The sequence below is a fragment of the Polyodon spathula genome, chromosome 16 (genome assembly GCF_017654505.1).
Source record: "Polyodon spathula isolate WHYD16114869_AA chromosome 16, ASM1765450v1, whole genome shotgun sequence".
Taxonomy (NCBI): domain Eukaryota; kingdom Metazoa; phylum Chordata; class Actinopteri; order Acipenseriformes; family Polyodontidae; genus Polyodon; species Polyodon spathula.
This window is the reverse complement of record NC_054549.1, coordinates 36,873,739-36,898,548: the sequence shown is the minus strand read 5'-3', so window position 1 is coordinate 36,898,548 and position 24,810 is coordinate 36,873,739. Positions and strand designations below refer to the sequence as shown.

General features: G+C 41.0%; 1 protein-coding gene across 2 annotated transcripts in view; it reads right to left on the bottom strand.

Moving 5' to 3' along the window:
• LOC121328816 (voltage-dependent calcium channel subunit alpha-2/delta-2-like) overlaps positions 1–24,810 on the bottom strand; it is a 185,657-nt gene that overhangs the window by 90,659 nt on the left and 70,188 nt on the right. For both annotated transcript variants that reach the window (XM_041273897.1, XM_041273898.1), the window contains exon 4: positions 8,431–8,490. In XM_041273897.1, the coding sequence (XP_041129831.1) occupies positions 8,431–8,490 (60 nt within the window). The remainder of the gene's footprint in view (positions 1–8,430; positions 8,491–24,810) is intronic.

Genomic DNA, 24,810 nt, shown 5'->3' with positions numbered 1-24,810 from the left:
ATTAGGATATACAAGATGAGGTTTACTTCTGTCCTGGGGGGCCTTTCCACACCTGGCTAAATGAAGCAGTTAGAGAGTAAGTAGCAGAGTTCTGAAATATGGCGTTACACGTCCCCACTGGTAGCTGCAACTGTTTAAATAACGTACCTATCTTTTTGCTTTTCATTGTTAACATCCTTACACTTACAAAACTTTAAGGTCTGTTTCGAAGCTCTTTTCAAAATGGCCACTAGGGTTATTGCTCACACTGTCAAACAGGTCACACAGCAATAGCGATCCATGATGTGGTATGGAACAGAAAAGCCAGATCACTTCTTGTCATGTTTTTTTGTTTAAATGGCTTTTCCTGCAGCGGTCATTTTGAAAAGAGCTTTGAAACAGTTATAAGTGTATAAAGTTATTAAAAGGTATGTTATTTAAACAGTTGTAGCAGAACCCCATTACTTACTCTAACTGCTTTAGAAGCTGTCTGGCGCTTTAACTGGTTCAGGAAGGGCCAGAGCTCCCCATCTCTGCTGCACTACAGTTTGTAACCATAGGTTTGAGTGCCGGTGGGTTTTGTTTGGGATAACGGTAACAGTAGCACCATCCTATTTTGATGCACTGTCTTCATTATCTTGTAATTTGTTATGCCAATGTTAACTGTGTTTATCATATGCAAGCGCTGTTATGTTTTTGATACACTATCATTGCTAGACAGCCTCTGTTGACAGACTGTACCGAGATATTTCATCTTAATGTGCATTCCTGTTTGGCATGGAAGTGGAAAGCTTGTCTCTGTGGCAGGCTACAAATAGCTCTGTGATAACACTCCCTCTTCAGCTACCAAATTATCATCTTTGCAACCTGTGATAATATATTTATAAGTAAAGGACACACAGCACAAATAACTCATACACTTGTTTTTCTAAATCCGTAGCAGGTTTTACATTTCCCGGGGTTACAGCTGCAGCGCCATTCTCTCCTAGTAGAGGTCACTGTTTCTAAAATATATTACGTAGTTTAATAATGTGCCAATAAAATATAGAGAGAAAAAGTCGCAATTGCTTGCTGACTGGTGTTGACTTCAATCAGCAATAAATATAGTAAGGGCTCAGCCCATTAAATAGCGATGTCCCCAAGTACCAACCACTTCAAACACGCATGCTCACACACACGCACACGCACACACATGCTGACGAACCGTCTCGCCTCGTGATGAAAGTCCTGGTTGATGGCGGAGTGATGATTACAGTAAATGGCCTACAAGATGGCTCTGTTCTCTCTCTTACCCAAACCTCCATAGCAACCCATCTGTAGAGAGTGGCACTGCCATTAGCGCTAATGCATTTCAAATACACAGCAGCTGCTGTCATGCATTCTGATGAAAACACAAAGTACATGGGTCTGGGATTTTTAATATATCAAGACTCCTAGCCAGACTACTGCGCAAACAGAGAAAACAGGCCACGGGTAGTAACTAACTCTTACTAGGAAATTGAAATCAATTTAGTAACGCTCCGAGACAAAAGCCCCCGCTCCCGCCCCCTCTAAAAAATGGTGTTGCATCTGGGCCTTGATAGAACTGGACGTTCTGGTAATGTGTGACAAACCTGATTCAATCGGAAATTAGGGGTTAAACGTAGGACTGAAATCAGGTTACAGTTGTATGTAACTATGAAATCAGGTTACAGTTGTATGTAACTATTTCTAATAGGAATCTTTATCATGAAAAAGTAACTCTAGTGTTATAGTCATATAAGCAATATTTTATACATCATGACCAGATGGCATGTATAGTATGTAATGGGTGCCTTCAGGAGCTAAAAACTTTTAAAACATTCAACTTTTTCTGCTTGATTTGCACCAGTGGTTATCACTTCACTGACTGCTGCAGCCAGTCAAGGTTGAAACCAATTTCAATGCTGTCCACGTCTCACCATTTTAAATGGATTGATCTCTGTTAGAAACTGAAAAGAAGAACAGGAGCCCTGCATTCCTTTCACTTCCTTTAACTGGATGTCTTCTGTGTTCCTCTTCATGACTAGAATTCAACATAAAACATGTGCTGGTTTCAAAATAAATACATTCAAATATGTAACCTCTCACGTGTGCATACGTTTCTCAATGCGTTTATACAGTTCACACCGTCATTTCTGTGCAGACAGCCAACGACTGGAATAGCTAAAGAGTGCTAGAGAAGGTTCTATTTCAGAGAGGAGGAGAGAGTTGCTAGGATTGGCTTTTTTTTTTTTCACGCTCCACTGTGTGTAAATCCCTATAATAATGCAATGAAACTCTGCTAGCATCAGAGCCGGGCAGAAGATGAAGTGAATCAATGTGAAACTCAGCCAGCTCTTGCTGCTCATCTCCCTAGGGTGGTGGTCAGGCATTGAGTGGGTTAAGAGAAAAGAGCCCTGCTTTTGGGGAAAGCAATCCTTGTCCCAGCTGAGCTGGATGAGTGATGCAGCTGCTGATCCTTTGAGAAGGGGGGGGGGGGGGGGGGGGGGTGAGTGCAGCTCAGATCCGCTGGAGCGCTGAGATAAGGCAGCTCGAGAGATGCTGATGAAATATGATGGGTCCATTCCACTGCAGGCCTGGTTCCAGCGTGGTGTGATAACGAAGACTGATTTCAATAAAAGTTACATTCCGGTTCAGAGGACTCTCTGCTTTCTTGGGGATCCACCCACCCCAAAGAACCACCTCCACCTCAAGGCACAAAAAAAAAAAAAAACACCCACCAGCAAGAACATGCTGTTAACTGTCCCATTGAAATTGCTGGTTTAAAATGGGCGGGTGCAATGAAATGATCTCTACACATCTTCAGTGCACTCGCCAAAAACGTTTGTCTTTAACTTGTTTCCTATCAGCTTTTGCCTTATGATCTGTGAAGTTATTTTTGAGGTTATAGATGAAGGTAAAATCTAACACAACACATCAACAAAAACATAGCAGGTTAAGGGCTTACAGTGTACCATGTTAACACGCCCTTTTGATCATGCAATGGCGAGTTTGATCATGCAGATTGATTGGATAGCACCCTAAAGCAAGTAAACAACTAGAGCAGCGATGTATTTTCTGATTGAATATGTACCTTTCTGTAGATCCAAGCGAGACTCAAACTCACAGTGACACGTACTTTGTGGATCTCAGCCCCCACCTCTAACCATGCGGCTACGCTTTCGCAAATTGTCCATTCTAACATCAAACAGCAAAGCACTGGCACACCAGTACAGAGAGGCTAGTTCCTACTTTTGGAGTTAATGAGCCTTGCTGAAGTCTCCCTGTGGATTTCAAAGGAGTAAAGTAACCTTACAGCAAGGTTGGGGGGCTGGCGGGGGGAGGGTCTTTCAGAAACAGCAGCAGCTCTCCCAACGGTACTTTTTTATTTTTTTTATTAGCAATGCAGGCTGTAAGATATGAAATAAAGATCTAAAATAAATCTGACACTATAATCTCACCCAGTAATTTCTTTCAGGCATCAAAAGGAGGTTTTAAGGCACTCTCCGAATGCTGTTCAATTATGTGGGCTGCCTGTAATCTTGGGCATGGCAAAGACAGCTCGCCACACGTCATGCCTACAACTCGAACTGCACTCGCTGTGCCACATTTCTTAAAATAAAAGAAAAAAAAGGACAAACAAAATGTGAGTTTTTTATAAAGGACAGAGAAAATTATGTTTTCCTAAAGGACTCATTTTCTGCAAAGCAGCCTTGCATTTGTACGTGCAGTTGGACTAATTAGATGAGACAAGTCTCTAATTCCAGCTCAGGGTTTGCTCTTGTGGTTTATTACATCAATGGCAGTACAGCGTGGTATACATTAGGGCTATAGCCTGGGGTGTACGTTAATAATAATAATAGTAATAGTATTATATTATTATTATTATTATTACTATATACTATATCACATATTTTCAAAGACAACACTACACCAATGAGATAAAGACTTGCAAACAATGTTATAGAGGTCATAAACACACACACACACACACACACACACACACATATATATATATATATGATCCGTCCCTATTTATATCAATTGAATAAACATACGGGAGTCCTTATCTTACTACTGTACTATAATCCAGTGAGGAAAAATGAGCTGGTGGAAAATGAAGAGGGCCAATAGGGTTAATGTGTAGAATTGGCTTCTTAAACCCTGCATTTTGTATCACACAGCGTTGAGCTTGAATCACAGCCCCCCCCCCCCCTCGACTGTTCCCTTCAAATCGTTGTCTAGCGTTTTTAATATCCCACACCAGCAGTGTGTCAGTCTAATTCAATTAGTGTCAGCTGTACAGAACCGATCGCCAAGAAAACAGGCGTCACATCCTTCCTGGAGTAAATGTTCAATTTTTCATTTTTCATCAACTTTCCTGAATGTTTCACAAGCCTCCCTGCTGCTCCTCATTGCCTTCCACTGATTACAGAAGCAAATGAAATCAAAAGCGCTACGTTATTAATGGTGTAGAACTCATTTGCAGCACTGGAATACGATTTCATTCTCAAACCGTTTTCATTGCTGATTTACAAAAAATACATAATAATCATTGCAATAAAAATGTGACTTAATAGCTGATTTACCTTCTGATATTACCCTCAAGATAAAAAGCCATATGCGCTGAGATAGAGCCCTCTGTTAGAAAACCAGTAGTATGCTTATGTTAATAGTATATGTCTTTCATGACATCACACAATGCAAATAAATGAACTGGAAACATGTTGAGGGGGAGAGAAAGAGAAAGACACTAGGATTGAGAAGTGACATTTCTTAGCTCTGTGAGAAACTGGGATGTAGACACAGATTACTCTTTTACTACTGGGAGTGTTTTCTGTGTATTTGCTCAGTATACGATATGTGTGTCGTTATGAACTATGTAAATGGGGGGGTTGTTGAACACGGATACCGTGTTAAAAATAACAACTTTTCTACAGCTGTGATGGTTTTAATGGTAAAACAATTTGTACTTTCAAGGGGGTAGTTTTTGCTAGCCGCATGGCCGCCCTTTATACTTGTTTTCTTTTTGCACTGATGAACCTCTGAATGAAGGAAATCTGCACAAAACAAACTGTCTGACAGACTCATGCAAACTCAATGCCCCACAGATCCTTGCCAGTGTTTCTTATTTTTAACTCTCTTCATCTCGCACACGCTGCATATGGACTGCTTATATTTACTTTGCAAACGCTTCTTAAATAGCATGGATGCTTTCTGAAAAGGGTGAACACATGCTGCAGTAGCTTTTAGTGAGACTCCCGCTGACTCTGACTGGTGTAAACGTGGGGCTGATAACAGAGCCAGGACTGACCCCTTTCTCTGCTCAAGTCTCTTGCAGCTCTTCCAGTAGTATCATTGAAAACAGCCGCTGCACTTCAAATGCAGGAAAATACAGCAGAATGGCTGAAAGACGTTCCCTTGCTCCCACCTTCTCCCCTTTCTGAAAAGAACCCCGGACACATAGCTCAAAATGTAGCTGAAACATAGCTGAAATTTCACTGCAGTTCCAGAGCAGCAGGAGCCGATACGTGCGTTCACGGTTAAGCACTGAATGCTTTTTATACAAGTACCGCTCTTTCGCCAGCCATGCGATTTCCACTTTTTGACAGAGAAGAACCATTTCTGATACAAATTAGGGTTTGTAGTAGGGTTACATTTAGAGTTAGCGTTAGGGTTAGGGCAGGGCTGTCCATTCACAGTCCTGGAGGGCCACTCCACTCCAGGTTTAACAGGTAGAATGAAATAACGAAGTACTTCAGGGTCTGGATAGAGGCTTAATTGGTTTAACTAAACAATTTAGAATAGGGTTAGAACAAAGGCCAGTTAAAGGGACACCTTTGGCTAGGGTTGGAGTTGTGGTCGGGATTAGCGTTAGAACTGAATTAGAATCAGTGACTGAGGAGCAAACCTCGGTTTCTAGGCTCAGAGTCCCAAAGTGCCGTTAGCGGAGCCAACAGACTCAACTTTGCATCACTAAAGACTTTGCCTAGTACCTTGCTGACTTCCCCTTTTGGACCTGGTTCAGATCCACCCAGGAAAAGAAGGCAGCTACTGTATTTAAAAGCTCATAGTGACATTTAAGATTTAAATCACTCACTGAAAGGCCACATTTTAAATATTATACAGCCCACATGCAGTCAAAATATTAATATCGTCTAAAATTCTTGGGCTGTCTTTTTTCCTTATAAGAGCAATAACAATACTGTATAAAGATGATCATTATTTTTGTCATTATAATAAAAACAGTAATTGAAGCAGGTGGGAACTGTGTCTGTGACCATTAACTGCAAGCTGCTCATCTTATAGGACATGCAGTCCACCCTATTTAGGGATCATCTAATGCAGTTCTCAGGACCATGTCCCCTCTTACCTGGTGGATTCTGAGCTCTCATTTACTGAGTAAGTAAAAGGGAGCCAAGGATCAGAGACTCTCCAGGGACCAGTTGAGTGCTAAAGAGACCGTGAATAGAAATGGTCTTCCTTGGAAGGGCTGCGTAATTATTTGTTTTAAATCTGTTAAAACCTGTATGCAAATATCCCATGCGGGTTGGAAATCCATTTGTGTTTAGTGTACCATGGCCAGCTGTGTGACGAGAAAGTTTCCAGTGAGCTCTGAATATCAATAGGACAGCTGTTAACCTTGTGCAGGCCAGGCAGCGCAGGCAGGGAAAGATCACCTGACATCTGCAGGACACACTGTTGGTGCAAACAGGCTGTCTGATTAATGTAATTTGAAAAAGAACACAAGAAAGAAAGAAAGAAAGAAAGAAAGAAAGAAAGAAAGAAAGAAAGAAAGGAGCTCCTTTCATACAAACCTGGGAATGTTTTTCAATTAAGAACGCTGGTGAAATACGGGGGTCTAGTTTAATGATTGTAACTGATTAAAATACTGTGCAGACGCCCTCAAACCCGTGACATGCTCTGTTGCGGACCTGTTCAAAAGATCTTTTTAATTGTATTTTGTGATGGGATTAGGGTGAGTCAATAAGTCAGCTTTAAAGGGATCAAACACCCACATGATTATTACAGACATAAACTGTGGTGGCACTTAGGGACCACTGCTCTTCAGATCATTAAAGAAAGCTGTTCTGTATTAGTGTCACCGCGCTGGCGACAGTGATGGCAGGACAGTCATGCACTGTGACCCCTGTAAATAGAACTTGACTGGAGATGAGAAGCACATTACTTCATTTACTTTCATTACAGCTGACAGCGGAGATGGGAACGGAGAGAAAAAACAGAGGTGATATAGAGGATGGGGAGGGCATTCAAAAAAGAGAGCACACTCTGTACTGCAGGAAAGACAATGAGAAAACCAGAACTGGGCTTCGGTAGTGTTTTAATGAACATCTACACCCCCTATTTAAACATACTACATTATATCTTTAAATATGCTTTACTAGAGTTCCTTTGCTTAGCCACTTCGTTATGGGATCAGCGCCCCTTTTCTCAGTGCTACGTCAAGAGCATCACAGAAGAGCGAGACATGAACCACGGTGGAGAGTATGCTGGGTGTGTGATCAATCACTCTGTTAGGAACCTGTATCTATGTTGTATCAGTCCCCTGAGCATTGCATTCAGTATATTTACTCAATACATTCTTACACTTAAACAAGTAGTAAGGCACTGCGGTGAATACACTCTGCAACACTCTGCCAGCAGCAACTTAAAACAGCAGAAGAATTCCCCACAGTGTGCCAGCGAACATGACAGATACTCACAAGCAGCAACAGAGCATTACCAGATAAAGCCTGTGTACTGGGCTGATATCAGTATCTGCTTGTCCTGAGTGGTACAAATAAACAGAAAGTGTGACTCCAGACCCTTGTTGAAACTGTGTCACAGACAGTCTATCTTTGAAGACAATGGGGTTTGTTTTAATAATGAAGACACCATTGGATTATTACAACCACATTCTCCTGATTGTATTTTATTCCACAGCTTGGGTGATATATTTCCTTGCTCTTCCTTATTAACAATACTTAATAAAAAATAACAAATGAGGGATAATAATGCAGGGCTGTCAATTTTCAGGGTTAGATCAAAAGCTGAGCACTGAGCTTATCCATGCTGTTGGAACAATTACTGAGACTTTAACATAATATAGGAGGTCTGTCAATCTTATCTTGCGCATAGTAATTCCATGCATAGAATGTATGACAATTCTAAAATAATGTAATAATAACATGATAGATAACTCGATGTGTTTAGGGTGTCTCTTATTATCACACAAGATGACATCTCTTCTAACAATAAGAGACACGATATACACAGCCTATTCACTTTTATATTACTGACGTACACTTTACTGTAGGCCATTGGTGAGAGCTCTTTGGAATCATGCTGTGTCTTTGCAGATGGTAAATTGAAGTTCAGTATATGTAATAGTGAGAATGCAGCCTGGGTATCAGCGTCCATTCTTAAACTGGAAACAGAACGGGCTCGTACCTTAATGTTGTCCTTCCAGGCATTTGCTCTCTGGAAAACCTCGGCAGCCCTCGCCAGCCTCTGCGGGAGAAAAGAAATGGAGGAAGAGAGAGGAAACTGAGTTAGACAGGAATGGATGGATGGCAGCGGAGACAAGCTGGTGTGACAGCTAAGGGCTAGACACAATCATTCATTTTACTTACTGTTGAGCTTGGAGACAGGCTGCAACTCTGTACACTGCTGGATCTCTCTCTCTCTCTTCTATATCCCTTCTCTATCGCTTCTTTCTCTCTATCCCTTCTCTCACTATATCCCTTCTCTATCCCTTCTCTCTCTGTTTCTATATACCTTTTCTATCCTTTCACACTCTCCGTTTCCATATCCCTTCTCTATCCCTTCTCTCTCTGTTTCTATATACCTTTTCTATCCCTTCACACTCTCCGTTTCCATATCCCTTCTCTATCCCTTCTCTCTCTGTTTCTATATACCTTTTCTATCCTTTCACACTCTCCGTTTCCATATCCCTTCTCTATCCCTTCTCTCTGTTTCTATATACCTTTTCTATCCCTTCACACTTTCCGTTTCCATATCCCTTCTCTATCCCCTCTCTCTCCGTTTCCATATTCCTTCTCTATCCCTTCTCTCTCTCTATATATATATATATCTTTTCTCTATCCCTTCTCTCTCTGTTTCTATATCCCTTTTCTATCCCTTCTGTCTCCATCTCTGTTTCTATATCCCTTCTCTATCTCTCCCTCACTGTTTCTATATCTCTTCTCAGGAGAGGTGGTGTATGGAAGATGCCTTGTGCGCTGTGAGTGAGGAGGGGGAGCTCCAGTTTTTGTTCTAATTTTAATGACATTTTTTATTATTTTACACTGTTTTTATTTTGTCTTTAATCTGTTTTTAACAGAAAGAAAACACTGTGTTTTTAACTGATTTTTTATGATCCTTTTATTTTGTTTAAAATCTGTTTTTAAGGAGAACACAACTCAATCGCTGCTTTCCCGAGCTGTCAGCAAAACCAACAGCGCAAACTTGTTGAGTTAAGAAAAATGATTTCCAGCTCTGTACCTTTTATATCTTGTTGTTCCTTTAGTGGGGCTTGAAAACGAATTGCTACCGAGATCGGTGAGCAGCCACATGTTCAAACCAATATGTCCTGTGGCAGCGCGGAAGGACTGCCCATGTAAATAAGTGCATTTTTAATGTAAGTTTGGCAGGGATGGGGTTAAATCTATCCCTACCAACAATCACGTAGGGAATGTGTCCATTACCCAATTAGGTAAGTGCCTGCTAATTGGGGAATGGCCACATGTATAGAAGGGAAGTCAAATCTTTTGTTGGGAGAAGGACTTTGGGGTGAGTGTGTGTGTTTGGCCGGTGTCTTTGTAGAAGGTGAATGCTCAGCCTACCAGTGTTTATTCTTTGGTTTAAACTTTTATTTTGGCCCTCGTGCCCTGTTTTTTATCTTCCTGTTTTGTTCTACTTGTGTTAATAAATGTGCATGACCTTGCTAAACCTGCAGCTTCCCTGTCTCCGAGTCTCTTTCCTGTCAATCACATATGGGGCCACTGCGCTGTCCTTTCACAATCCCCTTCTTTTGTATGTCTGAAAGATCCTGTCATTGGCATTTGTCACTAATCCAGTTTCTAAAATGGATTATTAATGCTTTCACATCACTGACATAAAACAGTGGGATTATGGTTGTCACAATATCTTAAAACAAGACATTTTGCTTTGTTAAATCGGGAATGTGTTTCTATATCGTTCAGCACCTTAGAAATTAGCACCAGCACGCTCCATTCTCATCTCTCCTGGACTATCGCCTTTTGATAACGGACAGCGGACTGAAGGATCCATTCAGAGACTGTTCACCTTCAGCTTAAAAACAAGTGCTAGCCAAACACTTCTCAGCTCTCCAGCACTGCCAACCTATAACTCAGTTATGAGCACTGAAACATTCCCAATCCACTGTTTGCAATGTCCCCCTGCAACCCGAGTGCAGATCAAGTGCTCACAACAGGCACTGCATTAATTACCAGCTGTGCTGGGCTGTAGTGTTCACAGCCACTCTGGAAAGCACACTCTGTCTCCACTCCTGCACTCACCTGCAAGCCACCGAGCTGGCAAACGTAGCAATTCATTTTGAATAATTCCAAAGGTCAAATCCCGAGGGCTCCTGTCGCTCTATAATTTATAACCCTGCCGTCATATCAGAGGGCCACAAAACGCTATTCATGTAAAGAGCAGCAGGCACTAATTTCTCCTGGTTTTGACTGCCGAGCCATTATCTTCCACTTCCTTTGAAACAAATTGACGGCTGTCATTGGAGCAGCACAGCTATTTGTTTAATTACTTAATTGGCTGCCATTATTCAAATCAAGGCAGTTTTTAATACCTTTTAGATTTTTTTTTTTTTTTAAAGAGCAATGTGATCACTCATCAGAGAATCATTACCAACACTGCGAGTTGGGTAAGAGACTCACATGTTGAACAGACAGGCCCCTCTGCCAACGTGATTTTCCAGAACATTTTAATATACCTGATTTGAATATTCCACCATCAGTGGCCTACACCGATTTTAATAAAACTTTAAAAGACCTCGTTTTTTCTCTCTCGTTTTTAAATCAGTGTATGTCAAAATATTCACCTTTTTCTCTTTCTAATTATGGGAATATTGATGTTCAATCCCTGAGAAAAAATGCTTACCTTTTAAAAAGACACAATTGATTCCATTCTATCATTTCATTTAAAGATGGGCCTATGAAATTAATTGAGTTGAAAAAAAGTTGTTAAAAGTAAAAAAAAAAAAAAAAGTGATAAAAACCAGAGCTCTCAAGTCACCCTGTTACAGAGCACAGTATTTTAATGAAAACAGTTCAAAATCCTTTTAGTGCCCTAAAGCTACAATATTCAAGTTTTTCCCTAGCCTGGGTAATGTATTGTCCCCCTTATAATATTCATATATTACAGTGTACCACATTGGAAAAGGGGCTTTGAGTTTTAGGTACTGAGATCTGCCACTGTTCAATCATAGGCTTATCTACCCAGTGTACCCTTCATAACATCTGTACATCACTGCTGGTAAAATCGGACACTAAATCATTCACGGACACGGCAGATTTAGACCAACACTACTCCAACAAGAGATCAGTTAGACAGTGGGGATGATGAAGACACCTACTTACATCTACGTTATTTATCTAAGCAATGTGATAGAAAAACGAACAACCGGAAAAAACAAAACAGCTGTAAACTAAGAGACCATCCATCACTAGAAAAAAATTGAAGAACTGTAGGGTAGATTAGAAATATTTTTCTTCAATGCAAAACACTGAGAAAGAAAACTAGTCTATTAGGATTTTTTCTACTATAAGCTTCTTTTAGTATTGCCACTTAATGCAAAGTCCATCAACAGTAAATGTTTTTTACTGCACTGGTTTTGTAATATTGTGCTGTGCAACTGGGTTTTCCATTTTAATAAACGGCTTTCTAAAGCTGAGGGAACACAAAGCCACTTTGTGGCTTGGAACTGGGTTTCATGAGACTAGGTTTCAGGCCACTGCACGGCACACCAGAGCAGACTTGAGGTTTGATACAGCAAAGCTGCTCAAACAAGGTCTCCCAGTTTCCTGGAACCAGGTTTCAAGCCACTGCTCCTGAAAAAGTGCCTTTGTATACCCTCAGCTTTAGTGATCAAATCAGCTGGAAAAATACTTCGTTTATTTAGGAAGGACAGGATTTTAAGACCTCTTCCTTGGACTTGTTAGCACAGGGGAGAGAGGGTGGAGGGTATTGCCTGCTCTAATGAGATGCGAGAGAGGGAGCTGAAGACAGGCTTTTAAATTGAGCTGAGAGGAGAAACAGTAAGAGCTGGTAGAGATTTATTGGGACCTGGGATCAATTCTCTTCACTGACAAAATAAATTAAAGCAGAGGAGGAATTAGCACCGACGGCATCATTCAATAGGCACAATCAAGACACTGTGGAATTAGCTGGAATCCCAGGGAGATGCTACTGAGGGAGGGGGCATAAAGTTGCCAGCGGACTTAATCCCTTCTTTCCTGGAGCAACAAAGAAAGGAATGACAAGGCAAAGGTACAGGGATAGGAGAGACACTGGAAAATGAAGGGCGTGACATTCCTCACAATAAACCTAAAGTATGGGTAACCGTGTCCCAACCTGACCTCAGTAATTGACATGGAAGCCACTTTAATCTTTTAATGTTTGTGTTCTTCTCGTCTTTGAACCCAGGCCTCCAGAGCTGCAAAGCACTGTCTCCTTTGAAGAACAATGAATCTTTGATCCGACATTTTCTCACCCCCAAAAAATATATTTGTACTGTTCTGTTCTCATACTGTGTGTGTGTGTGTGCTTTATTGCTGTATGTGATTTTACTTGTGATATACTGCAGTACATTTTATTAGGGCATTCAGCATGAAGTGAAATAGTTCCCCCAATGGTGCTGTGCTGCAGTGCTGGATTCCCTGCTCTGCAAACACATGTGCACATAGACACACTTCCAGGAAATGAAATGTAAATTCTAGCTGTCATATATTACAAAGTTTCAATGTAATGCATTGCCTTTGCATAAAGAAGTCAGGAAGCTTAGTGGAGTATAAAGGCGTGTGCACTGTGTCCTGCCTCATTCACTAATGCTGTGGATCTCTCTCTGTGATTGATGGGAAGATGTATTTCCCAATACAGTGCTGACATCTTTAGCATCAGAGCACAGCCACTCCCTTGAAGACTGAGGGACCCTGGCATGTACCAAACTCAGGCCTAGGTGGTGCTGTGGGTTAATGGATTAGGTCTGGGTTAAAGTACGAAATAGGTAACAAGTCAAATGACCCCAGACGCCACCTCACTTAATTCATATTCAGTGCCACTGTGCATCTTCACAGGATTGGTCATGGTCAGGTCTGAATGTTCATAGAGCCTGAACTGCTCCACAGCTCATAGCCTTTGCCACTAAGGTGCATGATTATGTCAATTTAATTATACCCTTGCCAGATTGCTTTACTAAGTGCTCTCCCCAGTTTAAATAGGACTCTGATGAAGCGAGCGGTGATGTCACCACGGACAGGAGCAGAGGCACAATGGGTGCCCCTGTACTTCATGGCAAGTCTATTCAGAATTCAGAAAAAGTCACTTTAACTGAGTTTTATAAACCTGCTCTAAGCTCTCCATTCTCTCGCTTATACCAGAGCAGGATTAAGGAGAATAAGAAAAATCACTGAATCAGAACCGGCAGACAATGATTGATGGAAAGACTTTCGAGTCCAGAATCTCAAATAGTTTATCTGCTTCAAAAAAGAAAGAGAAATCATTGCAGCAGCTGAAGGCTGTGGTCGGGTAAGTGTGTGTGTGTGTGTGTGTGTGTGTGTGTGTGTGTGTGTGTGTGTGTGTAGGGGGGGGGGGGTTGGTGGCATGTCCACATGCATTAGCACTATGTAGGGGTGTGTGTGTGTGTGCCATGCAGCTGAAAATCTATGCTCCCAGGCAGAGGAGTTAAAAGCACAGGCCAAACCATGGCAGCTACCAAAGTTGCTTCTTACAACAAAAGTACAAGGAGGACTTTTTATAAATAATATCCCATGATCCAATGTGCTGCTTTTTTAAATGGGATTCATTGAGGGAGGTGGAGGGTGGCGTCTGTCATGAAGTTTTCTACCAGGTCATGTGTGCAGCAGCAGACGAATAAATCAAACAGTAAATCGTTCTGGACGCAGAAGTGAGGGCTGAGACATTGCAGTGCCAATCACAGACGTGAACTGCAGCACAGCACAGCCTGCATGTCCTGCATAGCAGCATGAGATCCACTGCATTCAATACAAACAAAATCATCTTCGTAAGGGTCCTCGGGCTACCTCGCTTTACATGCCTTTGTGGGTAAGGCCAGCAATGCTGAAGAACTGCACTCCAATATATAAATGATATAGATTGTGTTGCTATTAAAGAAGGCTATATTTAAAGTAAACGTCTAACAAAAAGACTATATAAATCAACAGACATTCAACTAAACACTCTGCAGCTTGCTCTTCGGGTTCCATCTCTATCAGGAATCGAAGCTGCTGTTGAGTGAAGCTGCCAGAAGTTATCTGGAGAATCCACTCAGCTCGAATCAGGTTTGCTGTTTCCATTTTCCTGTTGGGCTTCATGTTACCAGTGAGAAATTGCAGGAAATTAAGGAATTTACATTTCTTCAGGATATCCCTGTTTTTGGGAAGTAATAGCCCCATTTTTGGAATAAATAGCCCCATTTTTGCAATCAAGAACCCCATTTTTGAAATCGATAGCCCCTTTTTTTGGTAAGTAGCCCAGTTTTTGGAAAGTAGACCGTGAGAGTAGTGTATTGCACCACTCGATGGTTTGTACTGTAGTTTAACTCCAGCCAAAGCAATATTGGTACAAACCATAGCAGAGCAGTTCCAGTCGTAGAATAGTTTGATTGCATCCAAACAGAGAGGCATATGGAACAACGATGACCACTGCAACTGTCTTGACTGGAAATGAGCAATCTGTTTCATTGTCTGTCTGCATAAAGATGATGTGGTTAGACAGTATGTGTGTGTGTGTGCGAGTGTGACACATATGTGTATAATGAATTGTGTGCACTGTAAACAATGACCAGTACTGTATACAAGCTAGGCTATTCAATAAAGTCACATATTTAATGCCCAGTCATTTAAAACCATTGAAGGGGACAGAAGAGATTGAACACTGTCTTTTAAATTCCAGTTCAGTTTAACGTCTGTTCAAACAGCACATTCACCTGAGATTTTCCTCGAGCAAGGCACAGTCCCATTGTAGTGTATGAAGCTAATCTTCCCCTTTGTTTTACTTAATCCTCTTCTATTGAAATGTTAACAGCTCCTCTGAGTTCGCTAGTTGCTCTTTACCCTCTTCGGAGCTTTCCTGGCTTCTTGCAGCCGCAGAGCTCCCAGTGCAGGCAACTGAATGACCCTCTCTTACCTTGCTTTCTCTAACTGCCATTCACTCTCGCTAATTTAATCTGACTGCGCGGACAGATAAGGTAACTGGCCTAAATGGTATGAGGTGCAGGTACAAATCAACAGAAGGTAAACAAAGTGTAACGCAGGCAATACGCAAGAACATTCATTGATTAAAACGAGTGTCTGCTTTAACAAAGCTTGTTTTAGTAATGCTTGCTAATAAACTGAATGACACAATATGACTGCAAGGCTGTGGGGAGTCTGGGGGCCTTGGCTAGCCAGCAAATAGCACGAATAGAAAATTGCCCAAACATTTAAAGGGCTACATAGCCTGTCTTATGCAAAACATTGTGCACAAAGGGCATTTCTCCAAGTCAAAGAGGGCTTGAAAAAGCAAAGGTCAGCATGTGTTAATTTTTATTTTTAAATGGAAGGATACTTACATAGATATCCTTGCAAAGTGCATACTGTGCTGTAAAGCCCTTGTGATGTAGAGGAACAGCACTATTCAAACCCTGTCCTGATCCACTCAATAAAGAACTAAAGCCCTGAAATCCATGTGACACTGCAATTGATGACTTTACAAATAAGACTCAACTGTGTGTGTATGTCTGTGTGTGTCTGTGTGTGTATGTCTGTGTGTGTCTGTGTGTGTATGTCTGTGTGTGTCTGTGTATGTATGTCTGTGTGTGTATGTCTGTGTGTGCGCGTGTGAGCGTGTGTGTGTGTGTGTGTGGGGGGGGTTACATAGTTTTCTTTATGGATGGGAGGGGCTGCTACATTTCAAAGCAATGTGACAAAGACAAATTAAAAACATTTAAAGTCAGAGTATCCCTGATACAGATTCAAATGGTTTAGCGTCAGTTGGAAAATGGCTGCACAGTGTTTATGCTTCTTGACAGGGCAACCTGCAGCTGACGGAGGGCTTTCCGTTAGCTCTGCACTGGCTCCAGCTTCTGTAGCATGCTTTAGGATTGTGGGAGGCCGGGAAGGTTGTAGACTGGCCTCTGGGGCAGGACAAGCTTCTTCAGGCAATCTCTAAATATACCCCCTCTACAGTACCAGCACCGAGCAGGGCGTATGGGGAGCTGTGCTGTGCTGCTGTAACATTGACATACTCCATCGACTTTGGTGGCCCACAGATTTGCACTGGAATATGAAGACTTTCACATCCAGCCAAGGTTGATAGCGACGGGTGGATGTGAGCCGACGTGAAAGGAGTTTAGGCACAAACAGTACTGTACAGTAGATATATAGACCCTAAATAAGAAATATATATTATATCTATCTATCTATCTATCTATCTATCTATATCTATATATATATAATATATATATATATATATATATATAGTCTATTATATATATATTTTTTTTAATAAAAAAAATTGTCTTTAATTGTCTATTTTTCCCCATACTGAATTAGTATAGTAGTTTTTTTTCAAATTGTACAATTAAACTATTTTTTTGGTCTTTTTTTAAAATTATTATTCCAATTTTATATAATTTTTGTTTAAGACTTTGTAATTGTTCTGATTTTTTATTTTAGTTTTTAAAATTTTACAATTAAAACCACATTTTATGGTCGTTATTTTAACTTCAGTTTTATTCAGTTTCATATAAGGCTGTTTTTAATTGAATGGTTTCATTTTTGTGAGAAGCGCGTTGGGATTCTTGTGATGAAAGACGCTATAGACATGTGTATTGTATTGTTATTGTACTGTATTGTATATGCACAAGTTAAAAAAATAAATAAACATAAACTGTAGCACATAACATGTGAGGAACGTGTTCTACGTAAAGCATCAAGAAAGGTCTTGAAACCAGTTCAAATATGTTCCCTTATAACATCTTCTCATAGGAAAAACAAAGTGTGATAAAGCACGGTAAAGAATAGGTTGGCATATTAATAAGAACGGCAAACCAGGCTAAACTGTGGTAAATGAATAGTATAACCATGGGAAAACATGGCAAAACCACAAATAAGAGCATGTAAAAATAGCGTGGTACACTTTTCTAAGGGTTAGAATACAGTTTTGTTGTTAAAGTACTGAATATACTCAGTTTGTAACAGGCGACATGGGACATGTTAAAATAAACCCGCGTTACTCTTCCACTGCTGGATGTCCCATAAGGTGAATTATTTAACACACACACTGACAGATAAACCTCTGTCTGCCACTGAGGACAGTATTGCCCATATAAAATAGTGCAGTCTGGTTACTCTCTTCCTGAGTAAATGACCACATTAACAATGTCTGTATTAAACAGTGCATCAGAATTACTGCTAGCTCTTACTGAAAGGTGCACCAACTTGATTCTAGAGACCCCATTTCACCAACCGCTTGCATAAAGACAGAATCCATTTATTTTATTTGTATTCCCGTTTTAACAATCCCCCAGCTCCCAGGCCCAGGGGCTCTCATTCCACTGTGAGTCATCATAGAGAGCTGTCTCAAATATCGATCTTAAACAGCTTCAAAATCCCACCACTTTTCAAGCAACTAACTCTTATGTCAATAACATCTTTTCATTGTCTCCATGCCATATTTCTCCCTGTAAGCTCTGGTGTCTTTCAGCCTAATTTCTTTCTAAGTGTGTGTTTGTACAGAGAGGAACAGGCAACAGCTTAACCCTTAAAGTGCTGTTCACATTGGGTATGTACCCTTTCTAAATAATGACCAGTATTGTAACAAGCTGGGGTGCGTATTGACGTCATTGATTATATCTTTATGGTTGGTAAGCAAAGCACAGATCAATTAACAGTGATAGTCTTTGGTGGTTTTGTTATATTGTTAACAGGGAACACCTCCATCGCAGAGCATATATTATAACTATTTTAAAGCCATTAGCGCTAGTTCTAACAGAGTGAGTTCCGAACTGCACGGGATCCTCACTCACAGCGCCCACACCCCCAGCAGCTGCTTTTACATAAAAGGCAAATAATATGAAACACATTTCAGCTATTAATTATTTAATTGAAGGATTCAAACCATAATTGATGCAATTACTTCTATTATGCTGGGCTGAAAGACACAGACACAGCCTTTTATGTTCCTGATAATTACACTGCAGTTTATTCTTTTTAGTTTTAAAGAAGGAAATCACCCACTAGGAGAAAGGTTAAGAGACACAAGTTATGTCAACAGCATACAGTATTTTCCCCCTGCTAAGGATACAGATTATAGGTGTTGATATCAGGAGAAGAAGAGGTCTCTCTGACTAACATCTGCAGCATGTACCTGTACTATAAATTAGCATCTCGTAGTAAATGCTTATGAATATTTTCAGCAAAAGCAGATACTATAAGTACTTCCCAGTTCAATAAATCAACCAGAACAGTCCACTGTCTGAGGAATAACGACTGGCAACTAAAGTCTAGGCAAAGTTAAATCAAATGTGTCTGAGCTTCCACCCAACGCTGTGTAATTCACAGTATGTGGATCAACATACTGAAACAAATATCAGAACGATTGGAACACCACAGTCAGTATGGTACTACAGTCCATATAGCATATATCACAGTAGACTGCAGTGTGTTGGCCCCTTCTATAGAATACCAAGACTGCACTGTTGTTCCAATACATATAGTGCGTATCCTACAGTCTAACTGCACTTGAAGTCCCAGTTCCCAACACCTCATGCTCCTTCTCTCCCGCAGTGCTTCTCAGTTGTCAGTTTCCCTTGGTGCTCTGCGTAAACATTAGTAATTGCAAACAAAACAAACCAAAAAAAAAATAGGAGTTGTGAAGAAACCTCCTGACGAGGCTAACCCTTCCCCTGTCAGAAAGCCACAGCTCTTTATCATGTCCGACTCGTCACCGTGGCAGACTACAGCCCCAATTGCCATGAATCACTATTACTGCTACAGGAGACAGCTTTCACTCTTTGAGCATGTGTGTGTGTGTGTGTGTGTGCGCGTGTGTGTGAGCGTGTATGTGTGTGTGTGTGTGTGTGGGGGGGGGGGTTACGTAGTTTTCTTTATGGATGGGAGGGGATACTATTTTTCAAAGCAATGTGACAAAGTCAAATTAAAAACATTCAAAGTCAGAGCATCCCTGATACAGATTCAAATGGTTTAGTGTCAATTGGAAAACGGCTGCACAGTCTTTATGCTTCTTGACAGGGCAGCCTGCAGCTGACGGTGTGTGTGTGTGTGTGTTGTGAATTCTGACTCACAGGTTGTTTTGTGATTCCCTCGTTGCAGAGATCTTGGAGCCCCATGGGGGGGGGGGGGGGGGGGGGGGGGGGGGGGGGGAGTGTGTGTGGGTGTGTGTTGTGAATTCTGACTCTCAGGTTGTTTTCTGATTCCCTCGTTGCAGAGGTCTTGGAGCCCCACAGGGGGGAGTGTGTGTGGGTGTGTGTGTTGTGAATTCTGACTCTCAGGTTGTTTCGTGATTCCCTCGTTGCAGAGGTCTTGGAGCCCCATGGGGGGGAGTGTGTGTGGGTGTATGTGTGGGTGTGTGTTTTGTGAATTCTGACTCTCAGGTTGTTTCGTACTTCCCTTGTTGCGGAGAACTCTGAGCCCCACGGGGGGGAGTGTGTACACTTAATCACTGCCAGCACAAACGGCATTTCAAATAGCAACCCACTGAAACACCTTCTTGAGCATTGTGCTTTATACTCTGCGGTCGTAAGGGTTAAACCTTTCAAAGAATTCTTATTAACTCTTCAAGTAAGTAATTCAAAGGAAATACATATCAGTCTTATTTCCTACTAAACTGATGAGAAATTCGATCATTCTTTATTTTAAGCTTTATTTCAAACTTATTAACAAATGTTGTTTAATTGGTATTAATAGTTTATCAATTCCAAATTATATATCATGTATATATAATATATATATTATATAAATATATATTATTATATATATAGCGTAAAAAACTTGATCTAATTTGCTAAACTTTACTACAGTAAAATTAAAAGTGTCATTAAAACAAACTTAAGCCCATTTGAAAGATATGATTGAATGAACGATACTGAAGTAGGAACCTCATATTTACTGCCCTGTTTTTATTTGTTGATATAACAGAAAGTTATACTGAGTTTAATAGTTGAGCTCAACCAAAGAAAAGCCTTTGATAAAACCGTCTAGTCACATCGTCATAATACTGCTTGAGACACCAAGCTTCATCAAATTTGCTCAATTTCCTTAATTAAAGATGCACTGCTTATTTTGCTTTTAATCACGTGTATCGGTAGGGGGCTTACGCATGTGAAAATGCGAGGTGAACCTTCTCTGTAGTTTACAGTATCTGCAGGAGAAATGGGACGGGGGGCTGGGAGCTGGTGGGGGATTCTGAAGGCATTTTTATTAATTTATCAATGGGTTTAGCATTCATGAAGGTACACAGAAGCAGCTCTGCTGCAAGAGAGAGACAGGAGGACTTCTGCAAGAAAGAAATAACAGAGAAAATAATGCTGCTGCTTTAAATGAGTCACCATCTTCACTCATTATGTTTTCCTGCATCGTGAATCCCATTCCGTTTTTTTGTTTCGCCTTCAATCATGTCAAGATGTCACCTCAATGTGCTGTTTAATATCTGCATAGTAGACGGTAATGCAAAAGCAATTACCTCACAATGTGATCACGGACCTTTGATAAACAAAACGTAGAGTTCGTTCAAATAAAGGACCTTTTTATGTGTTCATCTGAAGGAAAGCATGCCTTGGCCCAGCATGCATTGCTTCCTACAGTTACGGCTCTTGCTTATGCTTTCCCAATATCACTGCCGCACTCCCACGCGCCACACTGAGGTGCTGGTGGGTGGCAGAGTTTCCTGGCTCTGCTTTAGCCAAATAACGCAGACACCGCTATCCAAAAATATTATACTGGCGATGGAACAAGCCCAGGACACAGTTGCACATAGAGAGGACACAGGACCGGCCAAACCCCACATCTGTGCACACAAATGCTGAGGGGACTGGCAGGTAGGCAATGCACATCAACAAATACAGGAGGTGAAGAAGGCAAATTTTTCAGCTATAGCCTTCGTCTCTGCAGTTAATGCAATGCACTGTTCTGCGTGGTGTTCTTTAGACAGCGCATTGCAATCATCCTTGGAGAATGGCCTACTCGTTTTACCATCTACCTACCTTCTAACTAATTTCAGTGCTATCATGCTCCCTCTTCTTTGAGCTCTTCTCATTCGTGATCTTTCCTTCTATCAGTCTCTCTCTCTCTCCCACACTCACATCCTCTCACATTATTTCTCTTTAACAAACACAGACTCTCTCTCTCTCTCTCTCGTTCATATGCATGTGCTCTCTCTTTCACTCTCCCTCTCTCTTCTTAAAGGGTAAAATTGCAACTAATCTTTAAAAGCCCCTCAGGAGAGCTTGTCAGTGGACAAGTAAAGACTTCATTTCACCCTTTTTTAGTTGCTACACATTGTGTGACCTTTACCTCAATCTTATCTGTTTGATTTTGATACAAATAATCAAATGGGTTGAGATTAACTAAAAGGTCATGCTTGTTGGATTTTGTAGGGGGTGTAGGGGGGGTCCTTTGTTTACCCACGCAATAAACCCCCCCACGGGGGTAGGGGTGTAGGGGAGGGTCTGGGCTTTCTGTCCTGGCAGACTTTTTCTTTTGTGACTTACAACGGCAAGAAAACTGGACTAATAGGGAGTGTAAGCAGTGAGGTTTGCAGATTTCAGGGATAATTGATCCAGGCCCTGAAAGTAATGCATTGCATTTGCCTAGCTTTGCATAACACTGCTATAGCAGTTATGAACCTTTGTAACCAGGAAAACTTTTAACACATGTCAAAATATAAAATTATGTGTTTTATTGGGACCAATCAGTGGTCAGGTTTACTGATAATCCGGTAAACAGACGTCCACATAATCAACTCTGTGGTGTAAATTACAAATCCAGCCAGTCAAATTCCTTCTACACCTGTCATACCATTGTGATGTCTCCTCTCTTCCATTTACAAATTCCTTCTACACCTGTCATACCATCGCGATGTCTCCACTCTTCCATTTACAAATTCCTTCTACACCTGTCATACCATCGCGATGTCTCCTCTCTTCCATTTACAAATTCCTTCTACACCTGTCATACCATCGCGATGTCTCCTTTTCCATTTACAAATTCCTTCTACACCTGTCATACAATCGTGACGTCTCCTCTCTTCCATTTACAAATTCCTTCTACACCTGTCATACCATCGCGATGTCTCCACTCTTCCATTTACAAATTCCTTCTACACCTGTCATACCATCGCGATGTCTACTCTCTTCCATTTACAAATTCCTTCTACACCTGTCATACCATCGCAATGTCTCCACTCTTCCATTTACAAATTCCTTCTACACCTGTCATACCATCGCGATGTCTCCTCTCTTCCATTTACAAATTCCTTCTGCACCTGTCATACCATCGCAATGTCTCCTCTCTTCCATTTACAAATTACTTCTACACCTGTCATACCATCGCGATGTCTCCACTCTTCCATTTACAAATTCCTTCTACACCTGTCATACCATCGCGATGTCTCCTCTCTTCCATTTACAAATTCCTTCTACACCTGTCATACCATTGCGATGTCTCCACTCTTCCATTTACAAATTCCTTCTACACCTGTCATACCATTGCGATGTCTCCTCTCTTCCATTTACAAATTCCGACAGTATTCTCTGCGGTAAAAAGGAGGTTCAGAAACATCATAAGGAAGAAGCACAAGCTGATTTATAAAATGGAGCCCTGAAACCAATTAAAACCTAATTAATTTTGAACCCTCAGGCAACATTCCTGCTGTCAGTCAGGCCTTGCAAAGAGAAGCAAGATACTGTAGGAAAAAAGAGAGAGAGTGGAATGAATGAAGAAAGTAAAGAGAATGGGAAACAAAGGAGATCAAGAGAGGGAGGAGACAGGAGAAAGTGGTAGAATGGGATGAAGGAGAGATCAGGAGGGTTTGCGTGAGAGGAGATAGCTAACTCATATAATTAAGAATTATGTATATTTTTTTCTAATTACCTGATTCATTAGTCTGTTAGCTGGAGGAGGGTAGGGGGTATTTTGGTACTGTCTTAGTACTCCAGTCCTGAAACCACTACAGGTTAAGTAAAAATTAATCAATTACCATAATTAACAGCATATAACACAGCACCAATTTTGCTATAAACATGAACACTGCAAGAGTTAGGGGCCAAAGCAGTGGCAGGTCATCTTGGATCTCTTTTTGCAACACAGTCAGGAAAACAGAAGCCCTTTTTTTGTGTGTGCTCGGGAAGTGACAGTATTACAAATAACTATGGTTTTAAACATCTGTGAAATTTCATCTCTAACAATTAATCCTTTTCAATGTAGCTCCCCTTTTCTGACTGCTCTCTCCTTTTGAAAATAAAGGATAGAAGCAGAAGAAAAAATAAGAAGAAAAAAGCAGGAGAAGATGAAAAAGCAAAAGTAAAGGAAGAAGAGGAAAAAGAAGGAATAGAAAACACAAAAACAAAAATAGAAAAGCGTCATTAACACTGCAGGCTTAATCAGTAATCAGCTCCTGAAACAAATACTCTGATCAGCCTTGATTAGGCACGAGGCCCACTAGGTACAAAGAGCCTCTCATATGCACTTCACTTTGATTTCCATAGCTTTTGTGTCACTTCTAATTGCCAGAAATTTAATTTGCAGCTATAATATAATGACAGGCTGAGAGAATTGCTCTAATTACGGTTCCCCTTGTTGATACAATCACAAGCTTATCCCAAGCTGATACGGTTCTACCGGGACTGGGCCACTGTGCGGTCTCCCTGTGACCTTCTAATGACTTCCAGAATGGAAAGAGGAACAGCGCTTAACAAACAATGGAAACCTGCACTCTTGTACCGAACTGCCTGCCTTGCAACTGACAGCACATACTAAAGGGCTGCTAGAAACCCAGACTGCGCGTCACGCTCAATCACAGCTGCAAATGCTCCATGCTGGCACCTAGAAATGTAAAGGTCATTTAACCATTGATTACTGTGTTTTTTTTTCTTTTTTCATTAGGAGTTAAATGCGACTGGGTCTTTGAATTTGAGGGTTAAATTTGAATAAAAATCCTTTTTTCAGCTTTCATTTATCTTGCGAAGGCAGTGCAGAGTAGTTGGTGGAACTTGGGGGCAAGGAGACCTTGCCAAGGGAGTGTACCTTGATTATCATCAGATACTGATGTTGTGGCCACTGTATTAGGAATCCCCTTCCTTATATAACACCACACCCTTTGGTATTGTCCTAGATGGTACAGCTGCTTCCCCTGAAACTGCTGAAGCCCACACTCACTATGAGCGCACAACCTCCTCCTAGACCCATTTAACCTTCAAAACAGTGGTCAACAGATCTAAATTAAAAAGAAAGGAAGAAAGAACAAAAAAGAAAGAACAAAAAATACATTAAATTGCTTCGCTTCCTCTAACCTTGAAAAGAGCATCTTTTGAATAGCACCTGCCGCCTGTAA